Here is an 18,959-nt window from a genome sequence, read left to right on the forward strand (position 1 = left end):
ATGTTTCCATCACCCTATTTTAATGCGCATTTTGAAGTATCGCATGAGAAACGAGTGATGGAAACGCCGAATTTCGAATAAAAATCCCTTAATTCGCAAAAGTTTTTACACTCGCTTGAGGTGGTTTTTGACATGTCCGAAAAAGGGTTGATGCGAATAATGGGAGATGAAAATGCATTTTGCGAATAAATTCCTCCAACCGCATCAAAAAAGTCATGTGACTTTGCGCAATGGGATGGCAAAACCTGATTAACCAGCGGACCGATCTCATTCCCCAGCATCTGAAATGTTGTTATGGTCATTCGGAAATGCACGAGCAAAGTCTGTCATCAAAGTATTTCTGTATAATTGCCTCCCAGAAATGTCTTACACGACTGCGTTCCCAAACAGCAGCATCCACCTCCGAAAGCAATAACCGCATTCACTGTGTTTCGTCTGCTCGCTCTGAGGCGCAAGTAATTTATTATATATGAAAATTATTATATTCTCCTACTTTTCTTAGTGATTTATAGTGCCAGTTTATCAGGAAGTGACAATTTTGTTCTCTTTGACTCGTTGGATGGAAACGATGCTAGTTCGCAAATGTTTTATGCGATATTCCAGTTTTGCGCATAAGTTAAATTCGCAACTTTGGATGGAAACCCGGCTAATGACTTGTAAGCTATAGTGAGTGATGTGGTTGGTTTCGGACATCTACCGTAAATATAAGTGAAGGCAGAGGGGTCAGAAGGTCAGGGTGGATCATCGACAACAAACTGGGAAGATGACCTTCTCGGGAGCCCACGAAGAACAGCCTGAAGGGAAAGAGCAAGATACAAAAGAGACGTTTTATCCAATTAGGTCTGATACCAAACAGTGATATAAACAGATCTATTTCGAGACAACCCGACCAGTGTTTACAGTGGAAAAGCCTGCAGGGTGACTTTAGAACAACACTAACCAGACAGATTAATCAAATAAACAGCTTAAAGTAAAGTGATCTGATTAATGCGACCTCTTCCAACACAGGATATTTATAACAAGTGTGTGTTAGTGTGTGTGTGTGTGTGTGTGTGCATTACCTAGATGAAGTAAACAGAGAGCCATTCACAGAGCCAAAGCAGGACAGGCCCACAAACACAGGGATTATCCAAGCCATTGGTCCTAGGTGGTAGTTTCCAAAGTCCTAAAAAACAACTTAATTATTAAGTAACTTTAATAAACATTAATAAAAGAAAACATTAAAGCAACTGAGCTACATATGGAATAAAATGTGTCTATGTGGCGACACTCACCACAGCAACAGCCTCAGATCCGAGCATTTGCTCCGGACTGAGTGTGGTGAAGTAGGCCAGGTTGGTCAGCACATAGACAACGGTGACAATGGGGAGCGAGATGATGATGGCCCGAGGCAGATTTCTGTAACACATTGACACATACACTATTACATAAACCACCCCTCTAAAAAACATATTTTTTGTTCGTTATTTTTTTAGAAATGCCCCATTAGAAGTCTGACATGATTCATTTATTCAGTGAGAGGAAGTGTCTAAAATATATTTAATAAATGAAAAATATTTAAAATATATTTAATACATATCTTGAATATTTTTTTTTATTTTACTATTTTACCCTTACAGAAATTAATATCACTCCAATGAAAATAAAAGGTTATTATGAGCAGCATAACAGAAGCTGATAAACATCTAAACATGGTAGCCCCATAAGGCAACTTGCACCATGTAAAATACTAATTAATCAGATAAATCAGCTTTTATTACATATAATAACAAGATAATGACTTGTAATGACCGGATTCTTCTTTTTATAGGAGTTAATTTGGTTTTTAAAATATTCAACATTTTAAAGAGTTATATTCATTTAGGGGTAAAATATTTTTACTCAGGAAATATTTATTTTTATGTATTTATTAAAAATATTTTAATAAGGAAAATTGCTAAATTTGTTTATTGAACTTTTACAATAATAGCAGGATAAAATACGGCAGAATAGTGAAAAATATTGTTCCCACTCCACCCTAACCAACCTTAAAAAAGGAGACTAAAATAAATAAATAAATAAAAATTAAACAAGCTAAATTTAAAATACATACATTTAAAAAATACTCAATACATAAATATACTGTACTATACTGTAACACAGAGTAAAATAAGGTACGTTTAACTTACTTGAATGGCTCGATCATCTCCTCTGTGACAAAATTCAAATAATTCCTGGTAAAAATGAAAAAGTAAATAAGAAAATCTCAATAATTTAAACACATCCTGTCCTACAAGTTCAACTGCTGAAGACCAAAAATTAGAAAGAAGAGAGAAAATGAGAAAAGAAAATATAATAATATGTAAGAAAATTCTGAAAACTGAAACAAGCAATTTACAGAATGACCGACAAATAGTTTAAATTCTAATAAGGGAATATGTGTGAAATTTTGTGGATATAATAATTCTTCCTTCTGCACCAGCTGAATACGCAAAGTCAACTATACGTCAATCATTCAGCTGATTTCCATGAAAGGTGCAAACACTGTGGCATTATCAAAACAACTACATTGTTATGTGGAATTGGATTTTGGACCAATTAAATTTCACGGTGGGCCAAAAAAATGACCAAAATATCTTGTATGTTGTTGCAGTCATGGCTGTTTAAGACAAAAAAGTTGATTTACATGTAAAATATATTTTGGTTCACATGGTGTATCATTACATTTTACTTGTGAAAGTCTAATTCTTCCTGTTTTTTCCTAGTTCCACCCAAATCTAGTTCTGTGGTCTTACCATCCTCCATAAGCAAACAGCCCACTGTAAAGAGCCAATCCGATGTTGCCAAAGTCTGTATTGGTTCCTTTGAACGAATTTGCAGGCAAAAGATCAGTAGTATCACCTGCAACAGAAACAATCAGCGTGAAACATAAGATTACAATGCTGTTACAAACTATCAGAAACATTACATAATAAAAACAACCCATACAAGTCAAAATATCCAGGGAGTACTCTATAATTCCCACAATATTATCCCATGAGAAGAACAAGCTTGCATGGAATAGTTTCAAGGTGGACGACTGTTTCCCGCTATCATAATACAATGAGTTTTCAAAGTCATCATGCTGACATTCTCAAGGCCGGTTGTGGGCAGTAGGTCAGTGCATGAGGGATAAGGTCACAGATGTCACATCTGAAACGCAAGAGTGATGGGAACACAAGAACTAAAGAGAAATTGTAGGGTTTGCAAATTCTTGAACACCCGAAGCTCGTGAATTTCCCACTGGATCAACAGATGAACATAGTGTTGTTTCAGGCTGGGGCCAGTTCTCAATCTCTTCCGTGAGAAAGCCCGGGGAGATCAAACCTCTACGTACATCCTCCAAAGCCTGCAGGCTGTAGAGCGACGAGGGCTTCCCTAACAGAAAACACTGTAAGAATTCAATTTATGGTTAGGAAACTCTGCCACTTTAAGGGATTGACCCAGCAGTCCAACAAGTGGTGTAGTATAGCAACAAACATGTGCAGGTGTAGAAAAAAATAAATAATATGATGCATAATATATAATGTGTCGCCATTCTTCCAGTATATATAGACTACTGTTCAAGAGTTTGTAGTCAGTAAGATTTTAATACGAAATTAATACTTCTATTCAGCTAGGATGCATTAAATTGTTCAAAAGTGACAGTAAAGACTTTGTTACAAAAAAAATAAAAATCAAACAAATGCTGTTCTTTTCAACTTTCTATTAGGCCTGGGCGATAAAACGGTATCGATATTTATCGACGGTACTCCTTCATCGATAACGATAGAAAATCAGGAAGCATCATCAGTGGCGAGCGAGATGCGGTGATGATGATGTAAGATGTTGCATTTGAATGTTTTGTTAGTATAGGCCACAAGACGCGCCGCTGCTGCGTTATTCATTCAAACTATTAGAGAAATATAGAAGCTCAATGCTTAGAAGATCTTGATTAGGGATGCTGTTTTGTTCATAATTGTTTATGCAATTTACGAAATATATATATATTAATTTAGATGTTATGCACGTTTTTTATGGACAGTTATTTCATTGCATGGACAATTTAATACGCTGCATTGTTTTGCTCATTGCTGTCATGAATCCTGTCCATGGACTTCCTATTGAAGCTTTGCAAATGGATTCTCACGTCTTGTCGGCTCAGTTACAATTGCACTCTCCTGTGGCCTCGGGAGACAAGCCAAAAGTTTCCATAAGACTTATTTAATCTACATCTAACACATAAGAAAGGAGATATTTGTTTACATTTTATTTTGTGTTTGACTGTTAAAACAACAAAAAAATTTTTTGTTTGTCTCAATAAATTGGGTAAATTAAAAACACAGTGGTTAAATTATCGTAGTGGCAAAAGACTTTAAAAATGCTACGGTAAAAACCTGTTAATTGGTAGTCTGATTCTGTATTAAAAACTGTAATAATTATAATGAGATATTTCATGTAACTTTACAGTAAAATACTGTTAGATTTAGTTTTTGAAAGTGAAAAAGTATTTCTGTCACGAATCCTGTCCATGGACTTCCGTTCGATCGCCACCAGAGGTCACCCTTCCATTACATTGACTCTCGCACTACACAAACTGTTGCATGTCATCCCGGACTACATATCCCATCATCCATTGCACTGATTGCACACAGCTGTAACCAATCACACACTCACTATATTACCCCCACTCAGATCTCTTTCAAACTGCTGAGTATTGTTTTAGCGCTTATCGCTTACAAAGTGTGATAGCTACTTTACGGAGCCATTCTAAATCCCTTAATCTAGTACTGCCTTGTTCTTAGTCTGGTTACCCGTGTCTTGATCCTTGCCTGTTATCTCGTTTTGTCTGATCTCTGCCTGCCCTGAAGTTTATAGCCTGTTTTGGAATTACCCTTTGCCTTGCTGTTTCGAACTGTGTTTGCACCTCGCCTGGACTCTAGCTCGTCTTGTGGATTCCCCATTTGCCTCGCCCTCAGGATTACGTTCACCGTCGACTACTTTCTATTCACCGTTACCACTGTTTCCACAAAAATATTAACAGTTTTCAACACTGAAAATAATAAGAAATGTTTATTGAGCAGCAAATCAGCATATAAGAATGATTTCTGGATCATATATATTTTTTTAAATGCTGTTTTTTTGTTCCAGATTAATAAATGATGTAAAAGTATCGTTAATTTTTTTTTCATGTTAGCTATTGCATTCACTTAAGTTAACATGTAAGTGTTAGAAAATTAATTGTCCTGTGGCAATGAATTGAGACAAAGTAATTTAGGCTTGAGTTGAGTTGGACTCCACTTTCATGAATCCTACCTAGGGGATTTGTGAACATATCCACTGTGTAAGAATGATTGCAGCCCAAGGCAAGCTCATGTGATCGATGGAGGCCAACGCCGCCTGGCCACATGACACGGCAGGCGAGGTAGGTGTGTGTGTGACTGTATGCCTGAGGCAGTCAGGCGCAGAACGAGACTGAAAGCCTGTATAAACTCTTTGTATAAACTTGAGTATTACAGGCTCAGACCTGAGCTACGCCAGCCCAGAGGAGCTCGATCTCTGTCTGAGAGAAACGCTTCGACAGCAGATCTCAGCTTACATAGCCTAGATTCACTCTGAAGAGTTCCTAAAAACAACACGCAATCTCAAAAACACACTTTTCTAATAGACAACAGTGCAGTGTGTGAAGGCAAGTACGTTCAGTGAGCGTCCAGTACGGCATCAGTTGTGTAACCGTTGTCGCATCAATCTAGACAGCTTAATGGACAAAGAGAATCATCTGAGAAGAAAACTAGGGCATCCGGTCAAATGGACATACTGGAAAAGTGTATTGTCATATTCTAGTATCAAACAATAGAATGTTAAGATGATCCTTTGGAATATGTGATACTGATAGTTCTGTCACAACATTTTGTGGTAAAATAAATGTTAATATAGTAATAAATGTTGTTCTCTGGTCAATTATTTTCTCAGTTTTTTGTTATTTATTAATAATCTATTGTATATTATATGTTGATCAAAAGTGACAGAAAAGCCATTTATAATGTTTCTAAAAATATTTCTATTTCAAATAAATGCTGTTCTTTTGAAATTTCTGTTCATCTTGGAAAAAAAATACATTGCGGTTTCAACACAAAAAATATTCAGCAGTGCAACTGTTTTCAACATTGATAATAATAAGAAATATTTCTTGAGCAGGAAAAAGGGCTTTCAATTTTATATCATTAATTTCCCTTAAAACAAATAATACAGACAAAAAGAAGCTATTTTTAAATCAAAAGGAAGGAAGCGTTACACAACCTCAGAAGTAGTGTTGTAGGCATGCTGGTTTCGTGTTGTTTTTCCATTATGACCTATTTGCATCAAATATTTACTCTTCCAAATCATATATGTGCCTGTTTATTGTATTATTGGGCTTGTATCATTCCTGTTTCTGTTCCCTCCTTTTATCCCTTTCATTTCTTGTCAGCTCTCAAATATAATTATAAATACAGTGGCAAAAAGACCAAAACAAAAACTTCTCAACAATGAACACGCTAATAAGTGGGCGGAGTCTAAAAAGCATGCAGAGTCTCACTGTCTCTGTATGGGTGGAGCTCCAGTCCCAGAAGAGTTCAAGATGGTTGATAAACCACGAGGTGTCCTGTTGCATGCTACATTTCAGCAACGGCTGAATGTAACGGAATTAAGCAGTAGTGGCTTTCTCAAAACAAACACAAGCGCTAAGATACACACTGAGACCTTTTCTGGACTTCTAAGTGAGATAAGTCTATTACGCCGTAAACAGAAGCTACTTTGTGCACAGAGACTGACATAGAGAGAGGAAATGTCACAGAGGAAGACGCTGTCAATTAAACAGCTCTTTCAAAAGCGAGACTTCATAAAGAAAATAAATAGGACACTTGTCAGCAGTGTTGGGCAGTAACGCATTACTTAGTAACGTGTTACTGTAATTTGATTACTTTTTTAGTAACGGAGCAACTATAGTTACAAGCCGAGGTCTCTATACGTTACTGCCGCGTTACATTGCTGACAGAATGCAGTGTTTTATAATCTAGAGATTGTAAAAAGGATGTAGTACACGCACTGTCGAGTCCAGTGCCAGTGGATTAGAGACCTGCTCCCGCACTTTTAAAAGGAGTAATCAGTAATTTGATTACATTTTCAAAGTAACTTGCCCAACACTGCTTGTCAGTTCAGCCATATACATATCAGAGGACATTTCCATAGACATCTCTCAGGACAGGGAGGGTGTGTCTATCGGTGGGTCAAATTTAGTCATCATTATCTGGCCTCGTTTTTCTTACAATCATTTTGCATGTGCTTATCTAGTTCGCACACAAAAACACCCGATAGCTAGCCAGCTGCCTTGCTGTCTTCAGTCAACACAGACAGCAACGAGGCATTCTAACTAAAATGGAAAGTCATAAATGTCTGATTTGAAAGGAGTCAACCTCACAGGAGAGAATCAACTCGCAACTGCTTTAAATAGAATTTTGGTGTGTTCAAGTCATGTCGAGAAGATCATATTTACGGGTTGAATGCACATGAATGCATCCACAATGTCGTAATTATGATTGGGAAACTCCGAGTTTCTGAGTTGTGAGCATCTCAGTGACAAAATATGGTTACGCAATAGATGCAGAATCTTGATATTGATGGTAAATTTGTTGAAATTCATGGAACGGAATTTTTTTCATTTACACGTATGTACAAAGTAGTTGCATGTTTAAAATATGGTATTATTGTACAATTACGATATAATACATAATGATTAATTTATAGCACCTTCATAAGTTAAATAAAAACCTAAAAAAGCAAAAACACATCTGATGCACATTCTTTATTCATCATTTTGTAGAAGTAGCTAAAAATCTTCTCTTGCTCTGACCAAAGTGACCTGAATGCATTTGGCATCACAATTACAACTACATAACTCGTAAATACTAATTTGACTTTACCATGTGGCTAAGCTAAAAATGCAATACTCATAAAGCACAACCGCAAATCAAAATCTCAGATTAAAAATACATAAATATATCAGCTAAAATACTATTTCCAAAAAAACGAACCAATTGCAATGTATATATATTTTGTTAACTATTGCCTCATCCGCCATCTTGGATTTTCTTTTTCACTAAGTTAGCAATGCATTCTGGGACGTATTTCTATTCATCAAAGAATCTAGAAAATTACGGTTTGCACACAAATATTAAGCAGCACAATAATTTTCAATCTTGATAATAATAAGAGATTTTTCTTGAACACCAAATCAGCATATTAGAATGATGTTTGAAGGATCTTGTGACACTGAAAACTGGAGTAATGATGCTGAAAATTCAGCTTTGCCATCACAGGAATAAATAACATCTTAAAATATATTAAAAAAGAACATTTTAAATTGTAATAATATTTCACAATATTACTGTTTTACTCTATTTTAGATCAAATAAATGCAGTCTTGGTGAGCAGAAGGGACTTCTTTCAAGAACATTTTTAAACCCACAAACTTTTAAACGGTAGTTCAAATTAACTTTTGGAACTTTTGAACAATGCTGCTTTAGAAGCATCTCTCTACCATGAGAGAGATGTACATGTGGCAACCTCAGCAACTAAAGATTAAGTTCTGAGGCTTAACCACAAAGAAACCAACACCCAAAGGCAAGCCCAAAATTTGGCAGTCTAGGCAAAATTTGGGTGAGGCAGGCCAATTAGAAGAGACGTGCCCTACAGTTCTGGCTCCAATATTCAATAATCAACATCAGCATGGCGTCTCCTTCTCATTTTCCTTTCTTTCAGAAACTACCTTGCTGTCTGTCACTACACGTCCACTGTTGTGGGCAGTGAGAGTGGGTGGATTGGAGATAAAAGATGCAAAGAAGAGCTAATAATCCATTCGAATTAACCTGTCCTGTTTCACTGACTCACAACTGAGTCAGTGATACCAGCTTCAGGCCTTTGTTTGTGCAGTAGACACGGACATGCACCAAGTGAATGGACCTTTGTTAATCTGCATCTCAGACTGTGAAATCCTCTTTTTCCTTTCTGAATTTGTGAGGTTAAACCAGTAAGCTAATGAGAAACAGAAACCGAACCAAAAAATTTTATTAACGGAACAATGCGCCCAAAATCGCATCTGCTACATGCAGAAATGTAAATGTTACTTTCCATGAAATCACTGATGTTAATTCCAGTTGGTGACTGTGACCATTTAAACAAACTACAGGTGTTCATGTCAAGTCTGGCGGCAAAGTCTGCCAGCTCGTACTACAAATCTTTGAACTGCTCTTTCTTTTTGTTTGCTCACTCTTTCTCTAGTCTAGACTATTGCTGTCAGTGCTTTAGTGTCTCAGTAACAAACAATCAGAGCTGCTGTTTTGGCTGCACATTCAGTAGGTCTACAATTCCCTGCTAAACGGACTGGTCCACAACTATACAACTGTAATTAGAGTCCAAAAAGAGTTCTAAAAGAGTTGAAGTACCAACATGAAGTACCAACATATCAATATGGCATGAATCAAGATTGCTGAGCTGATCCAATATTGCTAATTAATTTGATTTTTACATTTGATTTATATATTACATTATGATTTAATTATTTTCTAGAAATAAACAGTATATTGAATATAAAAATCTAATTATATAAATTCAAATTAAATAAAATTTGATGAAAAAGTTCAAAAGAAAAAACTAGCTAGTTTGGGGATAATGATATATATATATATATATATATATATACATAAATAAAAGAAAATTATTTATTTCATAATTTTTTTAGTAAGAGGGTCAACTGGCTCAGAAATATAACACAAAATTATATTTTGCATGATATTAAAAGTGAAATGAGTAAAATAATAAAAGTTATAATGTATGATTTTAATAGTTGGATACAGTCAAGAAGTCCAGAAGCACTGAGGTAGGATATTTGCTGTTTTTAAAACTAATTAATTAAATGTTAGCTAATAGTTTATTTATTAACTGCGCATTTATTGCTTTAAAAAAGTAGCGGGACACCAATTTGTACCCTATTAATCGAAAAAGTCATTTTTTGCATGAGGCTGATGTTGAACTGAACTTGGACTCAAACTTTGTGTAGCTTGAAGACACTTTTCACCCACTGTTGGAACGCTACATTGTATCCATAGCAAAAATAAACATAAAAAAATAAATAAACACTGAAGCCAAGGCCTACCTAAGACCATACAACTCTTTATTCATTCCAGAAAACATAAATACAATTGCTCTGCCTGAATTTACAATCATAAACTCTTCGTATGGGTTCATTTTAATGATGGAAAACACCGTCATTAATCAAAACTACAGTATTTCCACTCCATTCCTCAGCAGTTGTTTAGTTAACTGACTGATTGTTGGTGTACATGTTGGAAGTGTTTGTGTGTTACCCACCTTTGCCGATCTCCACAAAGCCAATAATGATGATGAGGCCCAGGGCGAGTAGCTTAGCAGCTGCAAAGGCATCTTGAACCCTTGTGGCGGCCTTCACGCTGTAGCAGTTGACAGCGGTCAACAACACTATAGGGAGAGATGGCGGGAGAAACAGAACGACAGGCACTTATTTTTAGTCTTTCACAACAGAGGCTCAGAGGAAGTTAACCTAAATACTTGGTAAACTAATTAGGCTAGAATTTGTCATCCACACTTTAACTCAGAGGAGGTGTCGTCCGCAAAGCGCTGTTTACATTGCAGCTATACACGTGGCAGCATGATCTGGTGTGCTACTTTTTTAAATGAAACAGCATGGCTGCCAAACTTATTAAGGTTGAATGGAAAAACAGACATCAAATAAAATTTGGTGAAAGAACTATCTGTCCGATCTTGAAATGTTAGCACCACATGTAGGTTCAAATGAATAATTAATAATAGGAATATTATATGCTACAGCACACAATAATCTGCCTAATGGGGTTGGATTGTATTATAGGGTGGATCTGCAGATAATTATTACCTGAATCATACATAAATGCCTCGCCCTACTTATTCAATCCACTTGCCATTTTTGTTTGTTTAATTCTGTTTCAATGCGATTAACAGAAATCCTACCGTGTCACACAATATACTGAATAAGACTGATTGGCTTTGTTGGGGTGGATAGCCTTGTGGGCAATGATTTTGGGAAACAAATCTAACTGCATTTTTTTTATTGCAAATTTAAATGTTTTTATTTAAATTTAACAGAGCTCTATGTCTGCTATGCATGTTTTCTTCTTCTTTTTTTCAAATTTTAGGTTAAAAAAAACGAGTTGTCTCAGGCCACATTTACACTGCTGTTTTACACTGACAATAATAACAACAATGTAATATTAATAACAATAATTAATATTATTAGTATTATTTTATTAAATTATTAAAACTAAGCAAATCAATAAAGAAATATATTACTATAGTAACACTTTTTACTGTAAAATAAAAACAGTGTATAATAATAATAATAATTATTATTATTATTTAATTTTACAACAGTACAATTTTAATACTAATATTACAACAATAATATATGTATTAAACATATATATATATATATATATATATATATATATATAAAATTATGTATTTTACATATATAAAATTACATTTTATGACACATTTTCTAACTTTATTAATATAGTAAAGCATTTGACTGCAAGAAGGTCTCCAATTTGAGTCCCTGTTGAGCAATGAGGCCTTTCTGTGGAGTTTACATGTTCCCTGTGTTAGTCTGGGTTTCCCCCATTATCCAAAGAGCACAAATGAACTGGAAATTGTCAGTAGTTATGAGGGTGTTTCCCTGCCTACAGTCCAAGGCACTGGGGAACCAGACATGGTTTGGAAAAAGAATGGGTGTATGAATATAAAATGAGCAGGTATAGGTGCCACGGCCTGAATGAAACTTAAAAGTTCACTGACCAAATACTGGTAAACCGATTTTGAGGGAATAATAAAAATCATGAGCTCCTACCACCTCAGCCTCCAGCCCCTGGCTCCAAGCTTCCTATTAAATGTGATTAACTAACAAATACTTCAAAGCAGCATTAGCTGTAAATCGGTCAAAGCACCAAACAGAGAGGCGAAGCCCGCCAGCCTTTGTGTGCCTCTAAAGTACAAAAGGGGGTCTGTATCGGGTAGGACAGTAGGGCCTGGGTCCCCTCACACAATAACACATGCGCACACTGTTGTATTACTCTGTCAGGCATTGCAGTTCTCGTTCTTAATAGACTAGGGATCATGAGACAGAGGTTCCTCCCTGAGCTTCCCTACGGCAGGAGCATGGTCCCACTCAGGGGGCCTCTCCCATGGATACACAGCGTAGTTTTATGCAACGAACCAATCCTGGAGTCCCTTTTTAATCATGACCTTAAAACACATGAGAAAATGGGTCAGGGGAACAGTGGCCAGCTGCTATACCAACAGACCCAAATACTGTCTATGAGGTACCGAAACATAAAACTGAGCACTCCGGCTGAACTCTCAATGTTTGTATCAATGTTGGTATTAATCCTGTAACCTGCCATTGCTCATCTTAAACGTATGGCTATAGTCATCTTTACCTCCCTTTCTGTCTCGTCATGTGAGTTCATATGGAAGGATTAGACACGCCACTAACAAGGCGAGATTACAACGGATAGTGAGTGCTGTGTTCACAAAGAACACAATCACAAACAATATGCATTCCTGTACCCCAATCAAGCATTCATCTGGCCTAAATGAGAAAGGGGGAGGAGAGAAAGAAAGAGGAGACAAAGAAAAAGACAGGGAGAGAAAGAGAGAAATATGGGTTTTAATTTGTTGGCCAATTGTTAATGAGGGCTTGAGCTAATTCTCCTAATCCTGACTGGTTTAAACCTGCAGGAGGGCTGCATTACTCGCATGGCTGCCGTGGTAAATCACAACCGTAACATATTGCCATGAGCATGCATGTCAAAGATCTGTGATTGTAGCGCTGCAGGGCTGAATTCATAAACTCCTATTGGTCCTCCTATTGGTACGCTTAATGCAAGAAACACACACACAATTTATGGCAAAAAGAGAATACAGTAACCTGATCATAATAATGAATAATCTTGGTTTAGACATGCTTGTTATCATATGAAGTTACATATAAGTGGAGTTTCTGAGGAAACAAAGTGGATTAATTATGAAGCTCATGCAACATGATTTATGTTACTACCATTGGTTAATAACTTAAAACATCTAACATGAACTTCATAATTACTCTGCTTTTTCATTTCCATGTTGGGAAAAAAACGGATTTGCATTTTCTCAAAATATCCATTTATAATCAAAATATAATTAATACTAAAGCGACGCTAAATTGGTGCGTTAATAATACTAACAATGCAATTAGTTTGCATAAAGCCCGCCAAAGCAGCGCGTGCCACTTCTACTTCCTCCCTACATCATCCGCACTAGATGATGAAATTTGTCTGCACCTTTTCAACATACTCAGTTCCTCCTATAGGCTACACACGCCGTAGCAGTGTGGACACACGGCGTTTCTGTCTCTAATTACACATTTTCTGTCACATATGTAGTTAAAATCGTTTATATTTATAATTTAGTGAGAAACGTTGTACATGAGGAGACTTGAACGCGTTTCGGACGTTGAAGATGAAGCGCGTGAATGGCACGTGAGATGACAGGTAAACCGTTGAATTGAGGAGATTTACCATAAAGAGTGACTTAAGCCCTCAGTCATATTGTTTATTTGCGGAATAAATGAGTAAACGAACTTTTATGTCACCTAGCGAGGTAGGTAACAGGTTACTTACAGATACACAGGCAGGCGATAAGCTTAGCCCCCGTCTCGGGAACAGGACAGTTGGGAAAGATGGGCTTCAGGAGGTAGGTAGCGAAAACATAGGCGACAATATACTGCGAGGACGGCCTGATGATGAGAAGCTCGATCCAGAGTTTCAGAAACGCAGGTAGGGAGCCGTAAACTTCAAGGATGTAAGCGTAGTCACCCCCAGATTTGGTGATGGTGGTCCCCAGTTCGGCGTAGCACAGAGCGCCTATAGTGGAGAAGACGCCGCATACAGTCCACACGACCAGCGACAGCCCGACTGAACCGGCTTCTTTCACCACTCCCGTCGGTGTAACGAAGATGCCAGAGCCAATAATGGTGCCTACAATAATGGCCACGCCGTTGACGAGAGTTATAGTTCTTTTCAGCACGACTGTCTCTTCTCCATCCGCTGAGGTAATATCTGCGGTGGGGCTTTCAGGCGTGCCGTCTCCTGGTCGGCTCATGTTGCCATTCCCACCTCTGCTGGAGAGCATCTTCTCCGTCACTTGCTTGTCGGCTTCATCCCGGTCCGCAGACGTGTTTGAACTCCGTTTCTTCAACCCTGACATTGCTTCCTCTTGTCAAACAAAGCCAGACGCTTTGTTTTGCTGTATTACGTGTGAAAACGACCTGTTCAGCTCCCTCAGACTGGGCTCTGCTGATGCACGGTGGTACCGTGGAGTCCGCTCTGACTCACAGAAACGTGGTTTCTGAAGTAGTGATGTCCGGTTCGCGAACGAAGTGGTTTTTTGAACCTGTTTATTGAAACGAACTGTCCGAAAGAACCGGTTCGCGGAAAAGAACCGGACTTCCCATCACTATTCTGAAGCGTGTCAACGTTGTAGAAACACAAAAGCATCTCCTGATTCGGCCTGCCTCTTTCCTCCTCCTAGTAGGGTCATTAAGTGTTATAGTTGAGGTTTATATCGCCCTCTAGAGTCTCCTTTACTGGAAGAATTTCCTATTATTGAGCGGTCAGGGCTTTTCCTAAATTTTCAGTTCAGTTGAACTCATAAGTAAACCTTGAGATTTCAAGTTACATTATAACATTTAAATAAATATAATAATTTATCTAATTACAGTTTTAAAATTTTAAAATAGCCTATGATAAAATGCTACTGTAAAAATGTATTAATATACATTAAGTTCCTTTATACAAGGTAAAAATTTCACAGTAAAATACTGTTTACAGTTTTTGGAAATGAAAATGAAGTCAGTGAAAAAAAAAACATAGACCGACATGCCCAGAATTTTCTTTGTGATGCCTCAAATTAGTTTTTTCTTAGATTTTCCTAATCTGTTATGTTATGGTTTTATGTTACATCTTATGTTAAATTAATATTTATTGCGTTATTTTAGTGTTGTGTGCTACCATGGTGTTTTGTAGGCTATTTGTGTGCATGACACTGTACCTTCTATATATTAATATTTACTAACTTGTGATGATCTTTCATTCATCACATGGCTTACATCTGTTTATTGGTGTTTGTCAGTGTATTACAAAACAGATTTTAGTAGACTGCTTTGGTAAGTTTGTGAATTAACAGTTAATGAAATGAAATAATTTTTTTAAAAGTTTAAGTTTAATTTTTAAAACCTAAAATGTTTCCTCCATTTTTTACGATAAAGTTCTGGCAACCACCACTGCTATTTTTTATTTACCATAAATTTCACAGATTTTACAGTGTAGGCTACAAGCTTATGAAAATCAATGTGGTAAATTATTTCTCTTGATATAAATATTTTGAATAGTATGAAAAACTATAGTTTGAAGGCTTTAGAAAGCAAGTATACAATACTAGAATATTCTAAAAAATATTTTGGTTTAACATTTACACATTTTTAATTTCATTTGGTATTAGCATTTCTAGCACAATCTTACAAACCCCCTGCAGTTCCACCATTCCACATTGAAGTCCTAGGCTATGTGAACTGATCGGGAAACCCTTCTAGATGATGAGTTTTTCTAATTAGTCTGACGTTTTCTATTTTAAATATTTAGAATATAATCCTTGGCTAGACATGAATTACCATAACTTGTCGTTTCAGCTCTTGAAAATTCTTTAGACTCAAATTCCTTTGATCGTAATGTCTGAAGAAACATATGAAAAAATAACAAAGTTGTCCCTGCTAATTTCCTGTTTGCAGGTAAAGGCCCTTGAAACATCACAAATGTCACATCCCTGTGGGCTTTAAAGATATTGGTTCTCAAATTAAACAAAACAACAACTTAGATTTCATCCAAAAGCTTTTGTGTTTCAAAGAGAAAGACTTGCATGTCACATGCCTACAAGGTATCAATCTCTGATGACCTGGAGAGTATAATCTGCAGGGGGCAAGTGTGTTGTACTAATACTTATGAACTTCATGACCGGTTTTAAGATTGTTCATCAAGGCATGTTTGAGAAAAACCTGCCACCTGCATTCTCTTTGCACATGCTCTCATTTGCAATTTTTTTTACATTAGCCTCCCCATCACGAGAATTAAATTGTATTTATGGTGTATGTTTGCTCAGCTTAAAGATAAATGAGACAGCGGGTGACTTTTTATTTGATACGTCATGGTTGCTGCTGTGTTGTGCCCTGATATTTAAGAGTTCAGTTTTCTTTGTCTATAGGAGAGAGGGGTGCAGGTGTCTCAGTTCCCTGGTACCACAAGGGCTGGTTATCATTAAAAGTAGAAAACAATCAGCTCTCATCTGCAAGTGAAACTTCGGAGGGCCTGTTGGGTTTTGGACAAGATTTAATGTATATTTTTAGATGTACATTTTTTTCCCAGTTTGTTTGATTTAGGGAGGAAAGCAACTGGATTGGAGTTCTGAGAAACATCTTTAAGCCATAGGTTCCTGTTTATAGAAAGCAAATAGGACTGAATGGAGTTTTCTTTTTGTCTAAGAATAACCTGCAAAAATATTGAAGAACAAAACCATAGTAGAGGAAGCAGCCTGACATTAGCAGCTTTCATCTGTAACTTCTATTCAATTAGTGATGCTTGATCATCAGCTAAAGAGACCACAGAAGACATCAGCGTCCACTATCCCTTGAGATACTCCAGTTGCATAACTTCTTTTTATTGATCACAACTGTGACCCGTCTCCAGCGTTTTTCAAAGAAGAAGTCTTGATCTGCTGCTCTTTAATCAATTCACCTATAGTTTGTTTTTCCTAGAGCTCAAAGAGCATGTTTCCAAATGCTCTCACACAATGATGGGAAACCATGGTGTGTTTGGGATACGCAAAAACCCAGTGTCTCGTCCCATTTTTATAACTCATGCAACCAAGAACAACAAACATGGAACGGAATCTTTTTGAACCAAGTTTGAGACAAAACTCAATCCAGGTTCCCCAGCCTTTCTAAACACCCACACCCCGGCCTTATTGTCGGTCTATTGTTTTTTAAGGTGCTGTCTAGCTCCAACTAATGTGAAACTTGCTCTCCACTGTTTTGGGGTTATTGCCTGGAATCTTCTTTACTCTTAGAGAAGAATACATATCATGGTTATCAAAAATGAGTACTCAAAGCACCTTAACAGTGTTAACAGTGCTAAAAAAAAGTACCTTTCAACAATGTTTGCAATAACATAAAACAAAAGTAGCCTTAACTTTTTTTAGCCTTTAAATTCACAGTACACCTAAAAAATGATATATAATGTTACATTATATAACTACATAATTAATGTTACACTATGAATTCATTTTCAAATAAGGGTTTAAATCTAAAATAGTGATTTCACAGTCCACCAATAAAGACATAGCTCAATTATTATTATTATTTATTTATTTTTTTTCATTTTTACACATTAAAATGTTAATACACAACGGCCTGGTTTCACAGACAGGGCTTAGACAAAGCCAGAATTAGGCCATAGTTCAATTAGGACATTTAAGCAATTTTTATAAACGTGCCTTAGAAAAAAACATTACTGGTGTGTATCTTGAGACAAAACAAAAGCACTGACATGTTTTAAGATCAATCAGTGCAAGTTTCTTTCAGTTGAAACAGTTTAGGCTTACATTTTAGTCTGGGACTAGGCTTAAAGAGATAGTTCACACAAAAATGACAATTCTGTCATTTACTCACCCTCATGTCGTTCCAAACCTGTATGAGTTGCTTTCTTATGTTGAACATAAAAGAAGATATTTTGAAGATTGCTGGTAATCAAACAGTTGGTGGTTGCCACTGACTTCCATAGTAGGAAAAAAAACCACTATGGAAGTCAATGGCAACCACCAACTGTTTGATTACCAGCAATCTTCAAAATATCTTCTTTTATGTTCAACATAAGAAAGCAACTCATACAGGTTTGGAACGACATGAGGATGAGTAAATGATGACAGAATTTTCATTTTTGGGTGAACTATCCCTTTAAGCCTTGTCTGTGAAACCGCGGGTACATCAGACAGCATGAATGAGTAGAAACATTGTGCATTTGTTGATGTTCACCTCTGGGTCTGTAGGCTCCCCCTCTGCTTAGTCCGGACCTAACCAGCACCTGGTGCAACAACACTTGCTGGGATGGGGCCTCCATAAAACCTACGGCACCACCTTCGTCCTGCCTAAATCCCTAGGGCACATGCTTGTGTCCGCCCAAATGTAAAACAAAACTAAATCAACCAAAAATGGCCCAAATGTAAAAAGACTTCAGGTTCCTACAAAAATCCCACAAAACAAATGAATAAAATACAGCGTTTGCATGCAATCCAACAAAGTTCTGCATACATTTGCATCATAAAATGTATAAAAGGCAGCACAAGTGACAGTTATGAAAATGACTTGAGATAAGTGAAGGACGAGGCTGTCTTTAAAACAAAACTAGTTTTAGTGTTAAACTGTGATTATTAATTTCCCTTAAAAATGGAAGGCCTCAAGCTACTTAAAAAGCACTAAACAGAGGCAAAATCCTACCAAAAGTGTGTGGAGGGGAAAACATTAAAATACAAATGACAAATGACCCTCATGCCAACCCACTACAGCAAAGAATCAGAATGTCACAAAACCTCAAACGATAATTCATCCACTGCATAATTCAAATTCAAAACATCAAAAGGTGTCTTCATATGCTCTTCAAACTCTGCTTCAATGAGAAAACATTGTTCCAGGGCCTCCTGATGTGAAAGAATGTTCACTACTCTGAGAGCAGCTAAAGACTTGGGCAAGTGTAGGGAATGGATCCCATTCT

The 18,959-nt window shown here is 36.8% G+C and overlaps 1 protein-coding gene across 1 annotated transcript in view; it reads right to left on the reverse strand.

The window, feature by feature from the left end:
* LOC107714008 (large neutral amino acids transporter small subunit 1-like) overlaps positions 1–14,490 on the reverse strand; it is a 17,817-nt gene extending 3,327 nt beyond the window's left edge. Inside the window, exons 1-7 of the mRNA XM_016519697.1 lie at positions 13,764–14,490; positions 10,405–10,530; positions 2,775–2,880; positions 2,169–2,213; positions 1,275–1,398; positions 1,062–1,165; positions 698–794 (exon numbers count right to left, since the gene is read on the reverse strand). Of these exons, the coding sequence (XP_016375183.1) occupies positions 698–794; positions 1,062–1,165; positions 1,275–1,398; positions 2,169–2,213; positions 2,775–2,880; positions 10,405–10,530; positions 13,764–14,349 (1,188 nt within the window). The 5' untranslated portion in view covers positions 14,350–14,490. The remainder of the gene's footprint in view (positions 1–697; positions 795–1,061; positions 1,166–1,274; positions 1,399–2,168; positions 2,214–2,774; positions 2,881–10,404; positions 10,531–13,763) is intronic.
* Between the last annotated feature and the right edge of the window lie 4,469 nt (positions 14,491–18,959).

The sequence above is a fragment of the Sinocyclocheilus rhinocerous genome, unplaced genomic scaffold (assembly GCF_001515625.1).
Source record: "Sinocyclocheilus rhinocerous isolate Xijiao unplaced genomic scaffold, SAMN03320098_v1.1 scaffold568, whole genome shotgun sequence".
Lineage (NCBI taxonomy): Eukaryota > Metazoa > Chordata > Actinopteri > Cypriniformes > Cyprinidae > Sinocyclocheilus > Sinocyclocheilus rhinocerous.